The 22740-nt window shown below is 43.8% G+C and overlaps 1 protein-coding gene across 1 annotated transcript in view; it reads right to left on the bottom strand.

The window, feature by feature from the left end:
- The window catches only part of LOC101315484 (guanylate cyclase soluble subunit beta-2-like), a 37689-nt gene that overhangs the window by 10165 nt on the left and 4784 nt on the right, over positions 1-22740 (bottom strand). The window contains 14 exon segments of the mRNA XM_033843866.2: positions 384-451; positions 453-541; positions 2156-2368; positions 2371-2475; positions 6431-6502; positions 6505-6634; positions 8445-8548; positions 9746-9805; positions 9808-9853; positions 10858-11057; positions 11865-11958; positions 13044-13046; positions 15465-15534; positions 15758-15866. Coding sequence (XP_033699757.2) covers positions 384-451; positions 453-541; positions 2156-2368; positions 2371-2475; positions 6431-6502; positions 6505-6634; positions 8445-8548; positions 9746-9805; positions 9808-9853; positions 10858-11057; positions 11865-11958; positions 13044-13046; positions 15465-15534; positions 15758-15866 — 1363 coding nt within the window.

The raw sequence follows: 22740 nt of genomic DNA, 5'->3' as shown, positions 1-22740 counted from the left end.
CAGGAAACAGCCATGAGGGAGCCAAGAGGGCTTTCTGCTTTTGGTGGAGACAAGTCCCAGAGAAGACAAAGCTCCTGGGGTCATTGTATGATGCTGTGTATTATACCCACATTATTTAGGTTAGACTTGCTGCTGAAATGAAGGAGTACTATTCTCTGGGAAAACAGTATGCCCCTCAAAGGCAAGCTTAGCATTGGGTAGTATAAGAGGATTTTTTAAAAATTAAAATCCTAAAATACCTCTACTTCCTTTTTAGTTCTTCCTCCCAACCCCACTCTCATCCACACCAAACCCCAGACCAGTGAGGCGAGAGGAAAATGAGGACCCACCGCCAGGTACGTGACCTGCCTAGGCACACAGGGACACGCACCCCAGAGCACCACACGCTTACTCTGTAGACATCGTGGATACTGGTTAACCTGTCGAACTTGGAGTACATTAAATTCAGCATTATTCACCACCTGGATAGGTTCACAGGCAGCACAGATGTTCGTAAATGTCACTATGTCGCTGAAGAGAATTGTGCAGGTTTTAAATTCTCCTGCAACATAAACCGGGTGTCAGTGATAGCCAAGGATGGAGAATACCAGTTCTACCAATTCTGTATTCAAGTGCCCTTTGGGAACCAAATCTGACTGTGCCTTGGAGTAAAGGAGCCAGAATGCCCATCATCATTCACCATCCACCCACCAGACATTTATTGTCTCTTATGATCTGGTCATCATGCTGGAGAATCTTATACTGTGAAGCAGACGGGGTCCCTGCCCATAAGGAGCTCCTAGTCTAGTGAGGAGTCAGAATGCAAACAAACACTCAATAAGACATGCGGAGTGGGCTTCCCTGGTGGCTCAGTGGTTGAGAGTCCACCTGCCAATGCAGGGGACACGGGTTCGTGCCCCGGTCCGGGAAGATCCCACATGCCGCGGAGCGGCTGGGCCCGTGAGCCATGGCCGCTCAGCCTGCGCGTCCGGAGCCTGTGCTCCGCAACGGGAGAGGCCACGGCAGTGAGAGGCCCGCGTACCGCAAAAAAAAAAAAAAAAAAAAAAAAACATGCAGAGTGCTGGGGGATGACAGGATGGATTGGGTGGGTACGGGCTTACAGAGAAGACCTTGGCAGGTGGGCCAAGGCAGAGCCTGAACTATGGGAGACCCAAAGGGAAGGGAAAGTTACTCGAAGGGGAGATTACTACCAGAGGCATACCTGCCCAGCCTCAGAAGCACCACTTTGCCATGTACCCTCTTGTTCTAGGGATAACGCCCTGCAGTACTGACCTTCACGGTGCCTTACCTTGGCGCTTGCTGTGCCCTTCTCCTCAAATGCCTTTCCCTCATTTTCTTGCTGAAATTCAGCCTCAAGGCCCAACTCAAGTGCCACACGTTTTATATCGGCCTTCGCACGCACACCCACCCCTGTCTTTCTCTTCTGACGTTTATATATTATTAATTTCCATATTATCTATGTTTCCACAGTAACTTACGTGGTGGAAAACATACGAATTTTGGAGTTAAATGGACTTCTGACTGGTTTCCAGCTCTTTTACTCATAAACTGGAGTGAATTTTCTTAGCTGTTATGGCTAATAACACCTCCTTCACAGAAATGTTCAGAAAATTAAGTGAGAAAGCATACGTATAATGTCTAACAGAGATGCTGGCACAATAATTTCTCCTTAATGCACATAAATTTCCTTTTTGTCGGCCACCCCACCCCCATAAACGTATTCTGTATGTATCTGTCAAACCCACAAGACTAAGAGCTTCTTTGGGTCCCCAGGACCCGGGACAGCACCCTGGCAAGTTCCCATGCTTGTCTGGTGAATGAACACTCGCCGGTGACAAATGGAAAGTGAATTTGGAGTAAACATGGCATTCGTCCTCCAGAAACGCCTTGTTCTCCCAGAATGGTCCTTAGAGGCACCCCATGATTTATTTAGTGTGTGAGTGTATCATTTTCAGTTGTAGTGAAGAACGCCCATCAATGGTCACTGCGTTGTTTTTATTATTCTCAATGTAGAGAAAAGAAAACTAGGCTATGCAGCTTAAGTAATTAGACCAAGACCATGTTGCTTGCCAGAATCCAAATCCAGATCTGTCTGGCTTCAGAGCCGGCGCCCCTAACCACCAAGACGCACTGTTAAGGGCAGGGCACTCCTCACCTGAGGCGACCTTTCTGCCTTCCTTCAGCTGGTTGGCCACGTGCTCAGGCAGCACGGCGTACAGCAAGGTCTCCGTTTTCTTCTCTTCGATGGCCGAGTGCTTGGAGAGGACCTGCAGCTCCTCCTTCTTCCTCTCCAGCTGGCTGGACAGCTCAATCTCCTCCAGGCGCCACTGGTTCAGGAGGACGAGGCCCCTGGTGGTATCATGGGGGCGATGTCGGAAAGGTGCATCTGGCGCTCCTCCAGTTCATGCGGGCTGTGGAGCTTAGGGGAGCACACGTATATCATGCACCACATGGACTCCATCCAGATCATCTGGCCTTCCCCCCACGGAGAGAAACGGGACAATGCAGCATGTCACCTGCAGGCAATGACGCGGCGCACCAGACCACCACTCAGAACACGTCCTTCTCTCCACGGCACAGTTCAACTCCTTCCCTTTTAGCCGAATATCATAAGAGTTATCTGTACTTCCTGTCTCCACGCACTCCTCTCCCCATCTCTCCACAATGGCTCTCTCCACTCTGTTTTTTTGACCTTAAGCTGACTCCCGTCCACGGCCTCCAAGCGACCTCCCCCAGCACAAGTCTGTAGTCCTTTCCTCACTCAGCCCTTCTGCTCTTTGAGGGTGTTAAGCAAACCCTCCTTCCTGGAATCTCACTTCCTAGGACTTTCTTGACGCTGCTTTCACTCAGATCTCCCCCACCTCTTTTGATTTCTCCTTCAAGACTTTCACTCATTCTTTAGATGCTGGTGTTCTCTTTTCGCATTCCCCAACTGCATCCTCCACCGGGCTGACACAGAATCTGAATTTACAGAGAAACCTTGCTTCCTGGACTCAGGATGCCTATTATTTTTAACAATAGATGTTTATTATCTTATTATGAAAGCAGTAGACATTCACCACAGAAAATGAAAAAAGTGGGGGACTTCCCTGGTGACGCAGTGCTTAAGAACCCACCTGCCAATGCAGGGGACAGGGGTTCGATCCCTGGTCCAGGAAGATCCCACATGCCGTGGAGCAACTAAGCCCGTGTGCCACAACTACTGAGCCTGAGCTCTAGAGCCTGTGAGCCACAACTACTGAGACCACACGCTGCAGCTACTGAAGCCCGCGCACCTAGAGCCCAAGCTCCACAACAAGAGAAGCCACCACAATGAGAAGCCCACATGCCACAACAAAGAGCAGCCCCTGCCCGCCACAACTAGAGAAAGCCCGCATGCAGCAACGAAGACCCAACACAGCCAAAAAATTTTTAAAAATTTTTTTTAATTAAAAAAAGAAAGAAAATGAAAAAAGTGGGAGAAAATAATAAAAATCACCCGTAATCACATCAGAGATAATTACAGTTAATATTTGAGGGCATATCTTTTTACTACCCAAAATTGGGATTATCAGCCATCTTCTTGTAACCTCAGTTTTTCACTTAAATTATGTAATAGGTGTTCTTCCATAGCATTAAATATGGATAGGTATTATTTTTTCCTGGGTACATTGATTATACTGTATTTTACTTAAGCAGTAAGCTAACATTGATTATATTATATCTATTTTATCATTCCACAAACAACATTGCAATGAACAAGCTTGAGGTACATCATTGTGCATAAGTGTAGCTATTTTGTTAAAGGATATATTCTTAGACAAAAATATGCTCATGTTTAAGATTTTTGATACATATTGCCAAATTGCCCTCTAAATTGTGACAACTTACACTCCCAGCAATGACTGTTTTTTAAATTATTGTATTATCTATTAGGTATTTATACATGGATGTCTACAACTGAACTTGCCTTCAATCCCCACTGTAACTCTCCTCTTTTTTAATTCTTTTTTTGTTTTTGTTTTATTTTTTTAATTTAATTTTATTATTATTATTTTTATACAGCAGGTTCTTATTATCTATTTTATACATATTAGTGTATATACGTCAATCCCAATCTCCCAATTCATCCCACCACCACCACTCCACCGCTTTCCCCACCTTGGTGTCCATACGTTTGTTCTCTACATCAGTGTCTCTATTTCTGCCTCACAACTTAATTCTTTTATTACAGACATTTTTAGTTTCTACCATGAGCCAGGCACACTGTTTTAGGTGTGGAAGGGGGTACAGCAGCAACTCAAACTGACAAAGCTGCCCTCAAGGTGTTTACATCATGTCTTCTCTTAGTTAATCACACCTTTATGACCCAGTTACCTAAGCAAGAAAATTAATAATTACCCCAATAGTCTTTCTTTTTCAACCTCTACATCCAGTCACCAATTTCTGCCTTAAATCTGTTCCCGCATCATCACCCCAGAGCCACTGCCTGACTGCATTCAGCACTCAAAACTTCTCACCTGCTCTCCAGGAACAGTCTCCCCTGGCCTCCCAGACTCCATCTTCTCAATGCTCTGGTCCATCCTTCACAGGGCTCCAGCGTGATCATTCTAAATCTCAAATCTGATCCCAGCAGACACTTAAAAGTATTTCCAGTGACATGATAGAGCTCAAGTCCTCATCTCACCAGCCTTCTCTCCCATCACTCCCTGTACAACTCACTCAGGGTTCCCAGAACATTTCATCTTCCTCTCCAATGTCTCCATGGCTCTGCCTGTGTCTGTGCCTAGAATACCTGACTATTGTCAGTCCAATAGAAAGCTCAAAATATGTGCCCCCATATCATATAAAATATGTGCCCCCTATATCATATAAAAAATTAACTCAAAATGGATTAAAGACCAAATGTAAGAGCCAAAACTGTAAAGCTCTTAGAAGAAAACGTAGGAGAAAAGCTTCATGACGTTGGAGTTGGCAGTGATTTCTGGGATGTGACACCAAAACCACAGGCAACAAAAAGGAAAAATAGGTAAATTGGACAACATCAAAATTAAATGCTTCTGTGCATCAAACGACACAATCAACAGAGTGAAAAGGCAACCCACGGGGTGGGAGAAAATATTTGCAAATCATAAGGTGTTAATATCCAGAATATCTGAAGAACTCCTATAACGCAACAATAAAAAACCAAACAACCTGATTTAAAAATGGGCAAATAATTTGAATAGACATTTCTCCAAAGAAGATATACAAATGGCCAATAAGCACATGAAAAATGCTCAGCATCACATCATTAGGGAAATGCAAATTAAAACCACAGTGAGATACCACTTCATACCCATTAGAATACCTATTATCAAAATAACCAAAAAAAAAAACCCACCAAAAAACAATAACAGAGGATAACAAGTGTCCATGAGGATGTGGAGAATTGGAACTTTTGTGAACTACTAATGGGAATATAACATGGTGCAGCAGCTATGGAAAACAGTATGGAAGTTCCTCACTAAATTAAAAATAGAATTACCAAATGAACCAGCAATTCCACTTTTGGATATACACTAAAAGGAATTGAAAGTAGGGGCTCAAAACATTTATACGCCCATGTTCATAGCAGCATTATTCATTATTCAGAAAGTGGAAGCAATTCAACTATCCACTGACAGATGAATTATAAGTGAAATGTAGTCTATACATGCGGGAATAATATAATAATAATTCAGCCTTAAAAAGGAAGAAAATTCTGACGTATGCTACAACAAGGATGAACCTTGAAGGCATCACGCTAAGTGAAAAAAAGACAGTCACAAAAGGACAAATACTGTATGATTCCACTTATATGAGGTACATAAATCAGTCAAATTCATAGAGACAGAAAGTAGAGTGGTAGTTGCCAGGGGCAGGGGGAGGGGAAAACAAGGAGCTGGTATTTAATGGAGTTTCAATTTCACAAGATGATAAAGTTCTGGAGACGGATGGTGGTGATGATTATACAACACTGGGAAGGTACTTACCACTGCTGAACTGTACACTCAAAAATGGTTAAAATGGTAAACTTTATGTTATATAAAATTCACCACAATTGAAACAAAACCAAAAACAAAACATGTGCCCTATTAACAGTAGGTCAGATGATCACGTTGCTGTATAAAGGACAGGCCATTTCAAGAGTACAAATAATTGCGCGTGCATTCTAAAACTTTTGGTAACAGACCAGAATTTTATAACTATATATAAATATAATTAGAGTTCATGTCTAAACTAGACATGGTTGAAGAAATAAAATATATTGTTAACTATAGATTAAGCCAAATGGGAAAAAAATATATACTGCTCTCAATGTAGTCCCCCAATTTTTATCCAACTTTCTTCAGGCAATTAGAAAACTGCTTCTTCCCTTTTTTGTCCAGTCTCCCAGAGCAGAAAGCAACGAGGAGGAAGGAGTTACTACCTCGGAGTTTGAGTGCAGGCTGACTTCTCCATGCTGCAGGCTTCATCTCCCTTTGCGCCTTCAGGACAAATTGTTGATAAATTTGCAGATGTTGAAGGTAACCTGGGGATGGACGATGGAGAAGTACTCATCTAATCGAATCTTCTGGGTTTGGAGTCCCGGGACGTACTTCTGAATGTTCACTGCAGCTTGTTTGACCCACAGCTATCCACAGAGGACACACATGAGACCACGGAAGAGACAGCAACCTGCACGTAAACTTTCCCCTAGAAATAGCATCCGCCCATGATTTGTGACTTGCTAGGGGGAAAAGGGCCAGTAATGGAATAAATACCATGGAAGCAATAAATATTATTTTAAAAAGCAAATCTGCAGCTAATCTCTGAAAGAGCAAAGAATAATTGCATGAGAGTGCCTGAAAGCACAGCATTTCTCTGACTAACAAGAAACAGAGGTTAAAGCTCTCGATGGGGATAATATTTCTTCCCTTGCTTCAGTCCTCTCTGTCTTTCTGTCTTTGTGTCTGTCTCTGTCTCTTTCTTTCTTTGGAATTAACTAATAAAGAAACCAGAAAAAACTGTAGTTGGATCTGATGCCCAGGTCTGGGTGAAGGAACCCATCGTGGAGGTGGGGAGACAACTTTCACTGCCATCTCCAGGGAACACACAGAAGGAAAAAACAAAACGAGCATCCTTTACATAAAAAGTCCAATGCCAGCCCAGGTTATCCAGAAATATTTAAATTAACTTCACTCTGTCAGGCTGCAGAAATCAACCTAGTCTTATGGAATAGTGTCATTAAATTTTTGGTTTCTATGCCCAAAACTTAAAAAGAAAGGGAGTGTTTAAGTAGATCAGAATTTTAAATGTTAATAGTAGTAATAATAATAATATCCTCATGGCATTGGGGAAAAGCCACAGTACATAGCTTCATAATTCCCTGGTTGTTTCATATAGGGGTGTTTGATTTCCTTAGTTAGATCATAAATTCTCTGCAATCAGAGATGACCCTCAAGTGAGTAAACATTAGAGAATCTGTATCCAGCATCCACTGGTGGGTGAAGATTTGACATGTCTGTGCATTCACATAAATATCAGAGGAAATCAAAATGGCTGAAGGCGTTTTAACTGATAATTTTTGGACCAATTTATTTTGCCTAATTGCCCTTTGAATGAGTCCATAATCAATTCAACTTAATCAATTTTATCCATCAATTTTATCCAAGGAAATTGATAATGACCACACTTCAATGGTCACCATCTGTCACACCTCCCACAGGACAATGGCGTGAGCGGGCACAGGCCTCTCCTCCACCTTCAAGATGCAGAAAGAGAAGCTTGGTGGAATTGAGCCATCCATGGTAGCCACAAGGATGGGGGGAGTGGTCACATTGAGAATCCCACCCTGCCATTGCTACTGTGTTCTTTTGTCTCTAGTGATTTCAGTGTCATTTCCTTTTTCTTTAACGGCAAACTTGCTCTTGCACTCACTAGTTCAAACCCCTTGGCACTGCTCCCTTCTGTGCCTATCAAGAAGATGCTGCGTTCTGGTTTCTGGAGGATGCTACAATGAAAAGGAAGGCAGTGGTCCTGCCAAGCTAAATCCTAGCCTCCCAAACCCTAGGTACTCCTCGGGGACTTGAAAGGCCCCCCAGCCGTAAAAGACTATATGACTGGGGGCGCAGTGGTTAAGAATCCGCCTGCCAATGCAGGAGACACAGATTCGTGCCCTGGTCCGGGAAGATCCCACATGCCGCGGAGCAACTAAACGCGTGCGTCACAACTACTGAGCCTGCGCTCTAGAGCCTTGGAGTCACAGTTACTGAAGCCCGTGCGCCTAGAGCCCGTGCTCCACAACAAGAGAAGCCACCGCAATGAGAAGCCCACACACAGCAACGAAGACCCAACGCAGCCATAAATAAATAAATAAATTAATTAATTAAAAAAAAAAAAGACTATGTGACTTACTCCTCTCCCCAGCCTATCCACAGTTCAAGAGGGAAAGGGCCTCTTACTGATTCATCAAATACCACATGGAAGGGAAAAGCATCGCAGAATGTCTTCTCTTCAGTCCAGAGCCACTCGGGATAAATTGGTTCAAAGGTGTCCCTGAGATGCCCTGGATGGAGAAACAGAATCCCGTTCACAGGCAACTCAGGCCACCAACCCAAGAGAGTATCTCAAATGTTTCCCGGGCAAAGCGCAGTCCCCGCTGCTCAGCACAAGCTCCCTCAGTGTTTCCAGATGGCCACGGCAATTCTGCTTCCAAATTAAAACAAACAGAAAACTTGCTACCAGGTTGAGAAGCCCTCCTGCCCCCTGCCAAGTTTCTGCCCGCCGCTGAAGAGTTCCTGGGCCAATTGAGTGTGTCTCGCCATGAAAACAGGGCCGGCATTGAAAAGCTGACAGCCAGACAATGAGCTCGCGCAGCACAGCGCGCACGCCCGGCGGTGTCAGGGACATTTGCCATGGAGCTTTGGAGACTGACAGTTTTGGGTGGCACATGAAAATTTAACCAACAGCCCTATTTGGCAGGGGGTAGAGATTCGAAATGGAGCCTTTTTGATATGAAAATCTCCTAGACAAAGCACGTCAATTGCATGTTTGACTCGCTTGCCATGGCTTGAGGGACTCAAAATTCAGTCCTTTGAGCCCTGCAGACCTTCTCCCAGACGCATGTCATCAGGACCCACGGGGCATGACCAGGAGTCTCCAACTCCCTTCTCCCAGTGGGCCGGAGCCCCTGTTCCGACTCGGATCTTAGGTGCTGATCGTGAGACCAGCTCAGCGCCAACAGGGGCACTTCTGAGAACCCAATGCCTTCATTTTGCGGGTGGAAGATGGAGGACTTAGGCTCCCCAGGGACAGAGCCAGAAATCTACTATCCTGGTTCTCAATCCAGGGTCCTTTGCACTCTTGGACACCATGATTCTTATCTACAGACTTCCGGGCCAGAAATACATCCCAGTCCCGAAGGCCTGAGGAGCTGTGGAAAATTCAGTGTTCTTGATAATGTGTCAGCACTCATCCTCCTTCGCTTCAACACAGTCACCAAAAGGGGTTGATTCCAATCCCCTCTCCAGCGGCTTCCCCTGATTACAAGAAGAAACGGCGCCGCCAAGTGACCCCCAACACAAATAAAAGGGGCAAAGGAAGACAAGTTAGAGTTTGATGTTTTAAAGTTAAAAACCGTGCCTGCCAAGTCCAAGCCCTGAAGAAATCAGTGACATCCTGATTATAGAGGACTCTGCCCATCTGTGTGCACAAAGCAATCATTCTGCTCTGAGAGCCAAGGTTGGGAGAAGAGCCCACTTACCTTTTCCAAACATGACTATGCTTCTCACAACTTCCCAGCTGGACTTTTTCACGAGACAGAGACACTCAAATATCTCTCTTTCATCCTAAGGAAAGCTGCCTCCAGGGCCTGCAAATGGCAGGGAGAGAAGCATACAGGTCTGGTCATGTGACAGGAGATGCACGAGGATACGCTGTTCCTCTGTGATGGGGCCAGAGGAACAGTGAGGCCACACAAGATGAACTTGAGCAAAACTTCATAAGCCCCCACATTGTTATCCAATTAATCCTCATGCTGTTTCTCCACCAAAGGCAGCAAGAACTTTTTACAAAATCTCAAGGTGAGGCTGGCAGGAAAATCACACAGAAACTTCTCTTCCTGTGGTTGAAGATCCTGCAGTGAAAAGACTCTGAGGCGAGCTTTGACTACTCTAAGATATAAACATTGTGTGCTCCAGGAATCACAGACTTCTCTGGATATTCGTATGAGCTCTATGGACACAGAGAGTTGTGCACCTAACAGGTGTGGTACCTAAACAGATAACAGTCACACCGCGAGCTGAAATTGAGGCAGCCAACCACAGGCTCATGAGTTGACTCCAGATCCCCAACTGGCCCCAGCTGCACAAGCGGGCACTCAGGACTTGAAAAGTCAATTTACACCACGAGAACTGCAAAATAAGCCACCAGATCCAAATTCCAAGGACTTTACATCGCCATTTTTTTTTACAGGTAAAAATGTTTCAGGCTAAGGTCCATCCCAGAGAGCCTCCCAATTTTTTATCCAAATGAACTTATTCCGGTGGTTCTCAACCAATAGTGACTTTGTCTCCTACCCCTACCCTGGGGATACCTGGCAATGTCTGGAGACATTTTTGATTGCCACAGCCTGGGATGGAGGGGGAGAGCTGGGTGCTGCCGGCATCTAGTGAGTGGGCTAGGGGTGCTGCTAAACACGGACAGGACAGTGCCTCACAACAAAGATTATCTGGTCCAAAATGTCAACAGTGCTGAGACTGAGAAACCCTGCCATAAATCCACAATTAGAAGGTCCGGTTCTTTGCATAGATTGTTCCAAGACTAGTCACTCCACCAGGAGGAACTGTGCTTTCTGAAGACACAGCACACTGGTACCTCTTGGTCTCTCTGGCTGTCCTGAGTGTCTTGTGATCCCTTTGGCTTTGCCCTTCTCATCTGTCTGTGCGACTTCTGCACGATCAGAAACACAACGTGCTCCTTCTTCCCTGTCCTCTCCTCCTCTTGATTCACGTCAAGGATATCCATGGTCACGTCAATGTCAAAGAGGTCTTTGGCCACAGCCTCAGTGATACCTGCCGCAGAAGGATACCTATTGGTGAGGGATGGCGGAAGGCAGTTGTGTCAGCAAAAATCATAAAATAATCAGGTTATACAACTTTTGATAAATATTCCAGAGTTCACCAAGCCCAGGCCCTGCATCAAGGCAGGCAGCATATGACAGATTAACAAATTAAAAATCAATAACTTCAAAGCAGAGATTTACACACTGGATACTAAATATATCCCTCCTACTCTGATTTCCTTTTTTTTTTAACATCTTTATTGGAGTATAATTGCTTTACAATGCTGTGTTAGTTTCTGCTGTATAACAAAGTGAACCAGCTATACATATACATATATCCCAATATCCCCTCCCTCTTGTGTCTCCTTCCCACCCTGCCTACCTCAACCCTCTAAGTGGTCACCGAGCTGGTCTCCCTGTGCTATGTGGCTGCTTCCCACTAGCTATCTGTTTTACACTTGGTAGTGTATATATGTCAATGTCACTCTCTCACTTTGTCCCAGCTTACCCTCCTCCCTCCCTGTGTCCTCAAGTCCATTCTCTATATCTATGTCTTTATTCCTGTCCTGCCCCTAGGTTCTTTAGAACCTTTTTTTTTTTAGATTCCACATATATGTATTAGCATAAGGTATTTGTTTCTCTCTTTCTGACTTACTTCACTCTGTATGACAGTCTCTAGGTCCATCCACCTCACTACCGATAACTCAATTTCGTTTCCTTTTATGGCTGAGTAATATTCCATTGTATATGTGCCACATCTTCTTTATCCATTCATCTGCCAATGGACACTCTGGGTCTGGTTAAGCCACCTGCGTAGCTGGTACGATGTGGCACAGACCACTTCTATCAGAGTAGTAATGGAGAAGCCTCTTCCTGTCTGCTCCTCTCTCCACACAAAACGATGGTGCATTCATCTCCCAATTAAAAGACACAGCATATTTTTCCCAGTGGATACAATTTCTCTAAATTATGCTTTTGAGGTTTTGTGAAACTTACTCATTACATCATGCAGAACTGTATCCCCAAACCCCCTCCAATCACATAAAAATAAAATCTACCATGGTTTCAGCCCCTAAAAGTCAGGAATTTTATATTATACCTAATCACATAACCAACTCTATATGGCAAGCATTAGCTCCATTGTAAAGAGGAGGAAACTGAACCTCAGGGAAGTTAAGGCCAAATTCATGGTAGAACATCTTGACACCCAAATGAACCTTTCTGCCATGCCATGCTGCTTCTACCTACACTCCAAGGAGTGGATGGCTGCCATTCTTGGCCTGTGACTAAGGGACCATGAGCATCTTTACTCTGAAAGATCAGGGTCTCAGAGGAATTGGCAAGTGGAGAAAAGTTCACCTCTTGTTCTGGAAGGATAATGCCATCTGTGGTGCAAAGTTGCATGTCTGGAAAATCAAGGATACATCAGAAGAGATCATCTTTCTCCAGGAATAAATGTTGACATCAAGTGTGTACCATCTCATGGTAGATTATGTCACGACATAAGGATAAAGACTTTGCCTGGGGGAATTCCTGAGAGAAACAATTTTCTCTCCCATTTGATTAGTAAGCAGCTCAGCACCCTGGCTCACAGCTTTTGGTCTGAGTGAGAGAAGAGATTAAGGAAGTGTGTTCCTTCTGAGATTTTTGTTCTCTTCCAAAGTGGTGGTGGTAGTGGGGGCTGGAGGGGGAGTAGGGAGGAGGCGGGGAGGGGATGCTAGTTAAAATGAAGGTTTTTTGCCAAGTATTTATCTTTCCAAAAGCATATACAAAGAGAAAGTATGTATTTGTGTGTTGACATTTTGACTGAATCTAAAGATTTGAGGCAGCACATATAAAAAGCATATGATGAAACAGAAAATTAAGTTATTTCAAAAAATTACATCCAAACCCTACATAGCAGAAAAATAATAATAACAGAGTACAAAAGGGCTGAAATTAAAATCCGCAAGCTTTTGCTACCATTTCCACCCTCACTCCTCACCCTAGCCTAGGCCACTTCCTAGACATACTTCTCGAAGTTTGTGCTTTTAATCCTTCTGGTCAATGTCTCCAGCTCTCTAAATAATAAGATTATACTTTTATTTTTAAAAATTGAAATAGGGTTTTATGAAAGTGGAGAACTAGGGCAATGAGAACATAATGAGAAGTCGACCAGAGCATGGTCTTTGGAGACGGACGCACTTGGGGGTGGGTCCTGGCTCGGCCACCACAACCTGGGCAATTTGGGACAGTTACTTGACCTTTCTGGACCTCAGTTTTTTCATCTGTATAATGGGAAGAATAAGAGTACCTAATCTTAGGGGTAAGAGGATAATTCAATGTTTATACATGAGTTAGCCCAATATCTGTCTCATAATTGGCCCTCAAATGAAGGTTAGCTAAAAAATAACAAGATTAAAGGCACAGTTAAAACCAGAAATGTAAGCCTTAAGGTACTGCGAAATTACTAGAGACAGACATAAAGAAAAAGTCAGGTTTATCTTACTGTATTTTTGCCTAAAGAGATAATCTATAACCTTTTGTCCAGTAGAAAGTACTATACAACAATCAGATATCATTGCACGTATTTTATTTCAGCTTGTGTGTCTGTGTATAGTATATTTATATGTTTTATTTATCTCATTATGTGCAAAATGTCCTTACTGACCCCAGAGAAGTTCTAGCCTATTGCTTCTCTAACACTGGTTTTACCATATGAAGGAATGACTATCAGAGGAGGGGTAGCAGGAGTAGGCATAAAAACAATGGACTTGGGACTTCAGAACCTTGGTTCCTTTCATCTTATTCCTAAGAATGACAATAATATTGTGAGAACAATATCTGGAACATAAAAGAGATTCCACAATATTTTTATTTAATGAATAAAAAAATATTAATATCTTCTCCAGAACTGTGACTTAAAATATTAGCCCAATTTTCAAATGAAAGATGTGATATTTATAATACTATGGAAGATTACTTAAGGGCCTTAATTGTATTTCTTTCCATAGTAATTGTAGTGCTTTAGCAGAGAAATTTAAGAGGAAGTTGCCATATGAATGATTGTAATTTTAAAACTGGCCACACAGAAAAGAGAGGAAGAAAACATAAAGGAAGGAAGTTATTAAATATGGAATGCCCTATCTGGACTGATTACAATGCTAGAGATTTCTACATGTTATCTCCTGTAATCCACACATCACTATGGAGTAAATTTTTTTTTCCTATTCATTCCTTTTTGTCTCTCTGTGTGTCCAATGCCTAAAAAGTACTTGGCACATAGTAGGTACTCAATACATATTTATTAAACAAATAAGTGAAAAAAATTGAAAACCAGAGAGGGCAAGTAACTTGCCCAAGATCACACAGCTAGGAAGCTGCAGAGCTGGTCAGACAGCATCATATAGGCTCATGTGACCCCACAGCCAGGGCTCTCTTCACTCCCTCTTCCTGAGTAGTTCACATGGTAACAACAGGACGGATCCGACTACTCATCCTACTTGAAGTCAATTAAGTCACCAAGCCTCTTATTCCTTACTTGAAAATTGGAGGAAATAACTGTTTTCCCATTTAACACCTATGAGGATACATGGTGGTTCATGAGGCACTTTCACATTCAGAATCCCACTTTCTCCTCATGACTACCCGTCAAGGGTAGTTATGAGCATTCAATATAGAAACGGTGAAGAAACAGCTTAGCAAACTCTGAAGGGCCCTGGAAACAAATATTAACTATTTTATATAAAATAATAAACTATTATTATGATATGTGCAAGTGCCGCTTTGCCTTTTCAATGAAGCATTTTCTTTTTTAAAAAAGAAAAGGGAGCCTGGCCATTTAAATTTCCAATGATCTCTACAAACAAGAAAACCAAGGACTGAACTCCAGAAGGACATATCCCAGTAGGGAAATTAGTTTAGCACCTCAGGCAGTCACTTCGTGGGTTAATCAGAGTTGGATGGTTTCCGATTCCGGCTCTTGGCCCTGTCAAGCCTTTCCTTCTAATACATGAATAAATGAATCTGGCTGCACAAGTTATTTATCAGCTCCTTCCAGGCCAGGAAACCTGAGGAGGGATTTTGCAAATCCACTGAAACCTGACTGGCTCCCAGCCTTTGTTCCCATTGTGATCAATCTTCTGGATTTAATGTCAACCCCCCCACCAGCCGCCATCAGAATAGGCCCTCCCCCATCACAAAGGCGACCTCTCCAGCTTGCCCTGCTTTGATTCTTGCCGGCCAGTTTATAAAAATGGGCAACAGGTTTTCATTTTCCATTCCTTCCCCCAGAGAACTCAGCCCACCGATGCCGCGTACCGAGCATTCCACGGGCCCCTGGCAACTGCACCCTCTTGGGGGAAGCAGTGAGATGGCCCAGAGCTGCTAGAGTCACCTGCCTCTTCTCAGGGCCAGCAAGATCAGACCTAGATAGGCTTACCTGATAAGGGAGCGCCAGGTAACTCTGGAGGGCATCTAGGTTTTCAATAAACTCCGTGAGAGGGGCTTCCCTGGTGGCGCAGTGGTTGGGGGTCCGCCTGCCGATGCAGGGGGCGCGGGTTCCTGCCCCGGTCTGGGAGGATCCCACGTGCCGCGGAGCGGCTGGTCCCGTGAGCCATGGCCGCTGGGCCTGCGCGTCCGGAGCCTGTGCTTCGCGGCAGGAGAGACCACAGCAGTGAGAGGCCCGCGAACCGCAAAAACAAACAAACAAACAAATAAAAAAATAAAATAAACTCCGTGAGATTTCCTCCCAGTGTCCGTAACATCCGGTCATCGCCAGCCATCCTGCAGGACTTAAAGACGTATTCCCCAAAGAGTTTCAGAATGGCTTCCATGCAGACACCTGTGGAATCCAAAATAAAAGCACCGGCCGGCCAGGTATTCATTCGCTTCCAAAGGGTTCCAATCCCAGCTCTGTGATACGTTTCTGAATTCTCTCTAAGGCTTCACTTTCCTCATCAGTAAATGCCAATAATACCATCGAGGTCACGGGGCCACCACGAGAAGCCCCATGCAGACTGGCATCTAGTAGGTGCTCGTTAAATTGGTGAGTCCCCCCCAGTCCTACCCTGGTCTTTTCCATGGCTCCCATGGCAGAAATTTCTCTAGAATCCAGAAGGGGGTTCAAAGCTGTCAGTTTCCTGTGACAATCTCTCCTGCCATCTTTAGACATCTTTGAACACAATGGCCATTAAATGAACTAAAAATCTATCTCTGAGAAATAATTAATATTGCAACTGAAAAACAATACCAACAAATTCATACTATATCAATTGAGCCAGAAGAGGATACCAAATATTTGCAATGGTTTCCCCTTTCTCTCTCATCTCCTCAGCATCCTAGTCTTGTTTTTTTTATGATAAGACCAATTATGCAAATATTTATTTTTAGGATCTTTATATGCTATTTACTCTTTTTTTATACAGCAGGTTCTTATTACTTATCTATTTTAAACATACCAGTGTATACATGTCAATCCCAATCTCCCGATTCATCCCACCACCACCACCACCCCACTTTCCCCCCTTGGTGTCCATACACTTGTTCTCTACCTCAGTGTCTCTATTTCTGCCTTACAAACCGATTCATCTGTACCATTTTTCTACATTCCACATATATGCATTAATATATGATATTTGTTTTTTTTCTTTCTGACTTACTTCACTCTGTATGACAATCTCTAGGTCCAACCATGTCGCTAGTCTTCTTTTCAGGGCAGTTTTTACATTACATCCTCCACAGAAATTTCTCTGACTATCCTACATCACACTGACTTCTCTCTTCCTAAGTGCTGCATTTTTCTTTTCTTCCTAACTGTATGGTAATTCTGCAGGGCAGTGACCTCACACTACATGTTTTCTGAGCTGGACACAAAGTGGGTGCTTGAGAAATCCCTGGGGGTAGGTTTTCGGTGTGAGCGGGGCTATTGCCGCATCTGCTCTGCTGGACTAGGTTGCGCGCCATCATTTGCTTTGTGGAGGGCCATGGAGTGTTTTTAAAGAATGCTTTTTATAGTTCCTGAAACCGTCATTAATCGATGTTATTTTACTCAGTGCTTGCCAAAATCTTGTAAGAGAGATCACCTTATTAACATGTCCCCTTTTTCACAGGTGAGACCGTGGAGGCTGACAGTCACCTATGTGAATTGACCTAAATTACCCAGGGTGGCAGAGGCTCTAACTCTAAATGAGGTGCTTTTTGTGCCATATCCCACAGCCTCTGGAGCAGCAGTTAGAGAGAAAAGGGGTCTCCCCCCAAGGTAGGGGCTGCTTATAGGTTTTCATTATTGATACAGGAGACAACACATCCATTCTCCGTGAGAGAACACTCTCTTATTTAGGCTGGTGTGGTGAATCGCGATAGGTCCTGAGGGCCGGGAGAAAGTCTGGAATACCCAGGCTGATGGGAGACCTGTCAGATTCACAGTCACCAGAATCCGTGGCTGGACCCTTGCAGGTTCTATGAGGCTCTGGCTGGGCCTAGAATTCACAAGTGGCTTTCAGCTCTCCAATTCCTACGCTCTCCAGGACCAATTCCTACGGGAGCGGCAAAGGATCCGAGGAGGTCTGGGCACTTTCCAGCCTCTCCTTGCTTCCTAGGATGGCCTGAGCAGCAGCTTTCCTACAGCTCGTTGTTCATAGCCAGCCTGTTGGACAGATCATCGTTCTGCAAGCTGAGCAGAGCGTCCCCACTGAGTTGGTCAGGTCTCATCGGAGATGAATTATGTATACGTCCCCAAAATGTATTAGGTCTTCAGGATGCAAACGAAGCTTGGACGGTAGGGTGGGTGTGGTATGTGGCTTGTGTTAATTGCCTCTGCCGGGTTCTCTGCTCGTGGGTCCATCCCTAGCTGGATGCAGGCAGGTTTTCTATAACAGCAATCAAGAGCCACCTGCTAACCCCCAAGGGAACTGGAATAATAAATTCCACTCCTGTCTTTTCCAGTGCTGATGAGCCCCTGGGAGGAGAACTCCTGAAAAGTACATGGACACGTGTGGAATTGTTCCTTCCTCTTTCCTCCTTCCACCCCTCCTTTCCTGCTAAATCTAGCTTGTTCAAGCTGAGGAAAAAGAAAAAAACAAACAAAAAAAACAGCTGTGCTGCGCATCCCCTAGGCTGGAGCTCTGAGCAGGTGCATCCTGTAACCTGCTGGGAAAGTACAATCCCAGAGGCCTCCCCATCCCAGGGACCTCTCTCAGGTGGACTGGGCTGTCTGCAAGACCAGCAAAGTTGTATTAAAGTGGCAGTGGCAGCCTTGTGTAGAGAGACTGTCTGCTTGACTTTTAGGTCTATAAACATACAAAAATCCATGAAGTTTCTTGTTCCAGACACTGGTTATTTTGTCTCTGGGCACCCAGCTCTGTTCATAGGAAGGACATCTGGCGGAGTGGCCGACTCTTCCTTGAACAAGCATCTTGGGTTTGGGTGTGGTCTTTCCCATCCGTGCTGGGTTTGGGGCTTCCTGTAGGATTTGTAGTTGAGAATGCTTGTCCAGCAGAGGACAAAGGTCACTTTTCAAAACCAACACCTGAATAGTGTAGTTATACAATTTCCCCTCAGTGAACCTAGGATTCCACGAGTTTTCTAAGTCACAGGGGGTCAGAGATATATAGGAAATGCCAAGAAAATGCAAGACAGAATGAAACACAGATCGTAGATGCCTTAGCATATGTTTTGGTAGTGCAAAGGAGAGTCTATAGCATGCTTAGTAGTCTAGCTTTTGTGTAGCAAATAAGGGGAAATAAAGAAATATCCATCTATCTACTTATTTGTACAAAAATAAACACAAGAGACTATTGAGACTTTATCTACAGGGCACTGGGAATGGGTAGAAATGTTAGAATGGTTATGGAGAGTGTGTGTACGCAGGTGGTGGGGAACTTCTCTGAGTGTAAGTTTTTGCAGAGTTCTGGTTTGCAGAATCATGTTAATGATTCATACGCTTACATTAAAGAAAATAAGATCAATAAGGATAGGGAAAACTCTAAGATGGAATACAAACAGAAACATAATTAACAAAACAGTATTTCAACAGAACAGTTCTGAATAACCTAATTGCCCAAGAAAAAAATAACCCAGTAAAATTTGAACATGGTATTTAGAATTTCTCCTTAGGATAAAGAAAAAACCAAATTTAAACAAATATTTGACTGTAGCGAGTAGGCTTCCTTCTCACAGCAGTATGGGTCAGCAATTCTGAAACGATTTTCTAAACACTCAAGGATGAAACCTGTAAGTAAATACGTGGTAAATGATGGGAAGCAGCTTTCTCATTATGCGAGAAAGAAGACTAGAATGAAGTTTGTGGGGTAGGTTAGGAAATCTACCCTAAGAAGACCACAAAACCCATCACAGTTTCAGATAGATGGATAGAAAGGAAGAAAGAGAGGGAGGAAGACGACAGATAGATGGATGGGGTGTGTGTGTGTGTGTGTGTGTGTGTGTGTGTGTGTGTGTTCAGGGTTCCTTGGAGAAATGGCAGATTTCAGGGCTGGGGCAGGAAAATGATGAGTTCATAACATCTTGTCACACCAGAAAGTAAAGAAGTGATCAAAGAATGATGGGGGAGGGAGGGTGGGAGGGGGACACAAGAGGGAAGGGATATGGGGATATATGTATACATATAGCTAATTCACTTTGCTATACAGCAGAAACTAACACAACATTGTAAAGCAATTATACTCCAATAAAGGTGCTAAAAAAAAAATAAGAATGATGGGGACATGTCAAGGACACAAGGACCAGCTTGGAGGGGCTCTAACTGGCTAAATCTTGGAGAATTTGAGCATCAAAATAATTAAAGGATTACAACCTACTAAAAAATGAGTCAAGCATTCACACTGGGATGGATGGATAGATGGATAGATAGATAGGGAAAATTCTTCCTTATAGTAGAAATTCAACTAATAAATGTAAAAGAAATGATATACTTAGAAAATCACCATTTGGCCCCTCTTATAATTATTAATTCAGATAAGAATCACCAATGAATACTAAAATTAGGGGAAGAGAAGTTTGAGAAACAGCAAGATAATATACATAGTCTGAAAGTATCTTCTCACAAGATACTAATTTCAAAGGGGAAAAATAATAACTTTACAGTGGAGAAACCTGGCAGATTCCATATTAACTAAGCAATCAAAGTTAACAGCAATAATGGGACAAATCGACATAAGATGCCTCCTGATACAATGAACTGGGAAGGAAAAAACATTACTCTGGGGTCTTTCCACCAAGAAAGCATAGCCTGAATTGAATCATGAGAAGATATCAGATAATCCTGAGTTGAGGGTCATGCTACCAAATAGCTGACCAGAACTTTCCAAAGATGTCAATGTTATAAGACCCAAAGAAAGACTTGGGGACTGTTCCAGACTGCAGAAAGCCAAAGAAATGTGACAACTGACATGATCCAGGGTTTTCTTTTGTCCTACAGGTCATTACTGGGAAAGCTGGAAAAATCTCAATGAGATCTGTAGATGAGATAATAGCACCGTATCAATGTTCACTTCCTGAGTTTGATAGTTGTACTGTAGTTACTTAAGAGAACTTTTAGGGATAAAGAGACATCATTTTCTTAACATACCAACGATTCAGGAAAAAAAAATATAGATATAGATATAGAGAGAAGGATAGAGCCAACATGGTAAAATGTTAACATTTGGGGAATATAGATGAAGAGTCTATGGCAATCCTTTGTACTATTCTTACAAACCTTCTGTGAGTTTGAAATTATGTCAAAGTAAAAAGGTTTTTCCGATTGTCCTGAAAAGACCTTAGGAAATCTGATATTAGAAGACCACAGTTATCCACGGCCAGCTGAGATACGGCTGGGTCCTGGGCCTCTGTAATATTCTGAATTTTGAATTTTGCTAGGTATAATCAGGGTATTATGATCATGCTTTAAAATGTCTTTATGTTGTTAGAGACTCATACTGAAATATTTACAGGTACAATTATGGGAAACCTGAGATTCGTTTTAAGACTTTCCAGCAAGAACAAAACCAGAAAAAAGGGTAGAGGAACCAGAGAGATGAAACGAGATTGGTGAAATAGGAATAATGATTGAAGCTGGGTGAAGGGTATGTGGGCTTCAGTGTATAATTCTCTCGACTTTAGTGTGTGTGTGAAAATTCTATTAAAAAGTGGGGTTTTTTTTTTTTTTAAATAGAAGACTTCTTCGATGGCAGGGAAATAAGTGTCACAAAGCGTCTGTGCTTGGCTTCCCAGGAGAGCTGTAGAGGCTTCTGGGGAGTTTTTCAATTGGAATGATGTATAAACTCAAACTTTCTGACTTAACAAGCTTGACTCTTTGGCGTCACCAGGAAATGTTTACTAATTGCTGGGCGACAGCTCAAGGGAATGGAAAGAGCAGAGGTAGACTGTGCAAGGCAGCGGGAGGGGACACCTGCTAAGGCTCAGTGGGGGCCCCAGAGCCACTGCTGCCCACGCTGGGTCTTCTGGGCAAAGGGCTGCTCAGGGCTGGACTTCCCACGACCCTTGCCTGCTTCCCATCACCCAGAAACAGGCAACAGGAGCTACTCTTCATGGTGACCCACCTGAGGCACCCAGAAAAGCATGTACTCTTCCACAAGACAGGGAAGTGACTGCCATGCATTTTTTGAGAGTTTTCTGTTGAAAATGGGTATTTTTTTCCCCAAAGCTTTGGTTTCCAAAAGAATAAGTTTTAGGTATCAGGAAAGAACTATTCACCTAGAGTACTCTCCTTCTCAAATAATATATGGCTTTAGCCAGGCACAAGATAACCAGTGGGGAAATCTTCTGTGAGGAGATAGAGGTCTTTAAGAAGTGGAGAAGGGAACTTCCATGGTGGTCCAGTGGTTAAGACTCCACGCTTCCATTGTGGGAGGCAGGGGTTCGATCCCTGGTTGGGGAACTAAGATCCTGCATGCCACACGGCGTGCCAAAAAACTTTTTTTTAAAAAAAAGAAGAAGAAGAAAAGGAGAGGAACAGCTGCCCATGTTGGTACCATAGGCTGCAAGAAGGAAACAGACTCTAAATTGGGAGGGCTGGGTTCCAGGTGCAGCAATAAGTTGATCAGGCAATAGAGAAAAGGGAGCTGGGAAATGGATGCAGGCAGCTCAGGTGGGAGACCCTTTGCAGCCAGGGCGCAGTCTCACTCATGCCTGGTATAAGCTGCCAGCTTCCAGGTGAGCTTTGAAACAGAGACGTTGGCCCAACTAGGGGTCCACCGGGTGGTCTCAGTGGACCTGCTTTGCTGGTCCACTGAGAGAGAGGGGCCTGCTTTGCTGAGTACCCACTCTGTGGTAGGCACTTTGCTTACATTACTGGACATCATCTTTAGGATAACCATCCAAGGTAGGTGCTGTAGGTACCAGTGATGTTTACCGATGGGGAATTTGCCCCCAGGTTACCCTATTAGGAGACGATACAGCCAGGGGACTCACCCAGGGCTCGCTGATTCCAAAGCCCTCACCAGAGATCTCATGCCCACCCAGCCAACTGCCCCTCCCGCCCGCAGGCTGCAGCGATGGCCTTGGAGCCGGGACACCTGAGTTCCAGCCTCATTTTGGGTTGGTTGCAGGGTTTGGGTTGCTTATCTTACCTCAGAGGGTCACAGTAAAGATCAAATATGATGAGGCCTGATTTGAGGACTTTGTAAAATTTTATGTTGTTACTCTTCTTTTTACAGAGGGAGGTGCAGAGAAGGCTTGCCGATGGCTAACTGTTGAAA

This window comes from Tursiops truncatus, chromosome 18 (genome assembly GCF_011762595.2).
Source record: "Tursiops truncatus isolate mTurTru1 chromosome 18, mTurTru1.mat.Y, whole genome shotgun sequence".
In the NCBI taxonomy this organism is placed as follows: domain Eukaryota; kingdom Metazoa; phylum Chordata; class Mammalia; order Artiodactyla; family Delphinidae; genus Tursiops; species Tursiops truncatus.
This window is presented reverse-complemented; position numbering and strand designations above follow the sequence as displayed.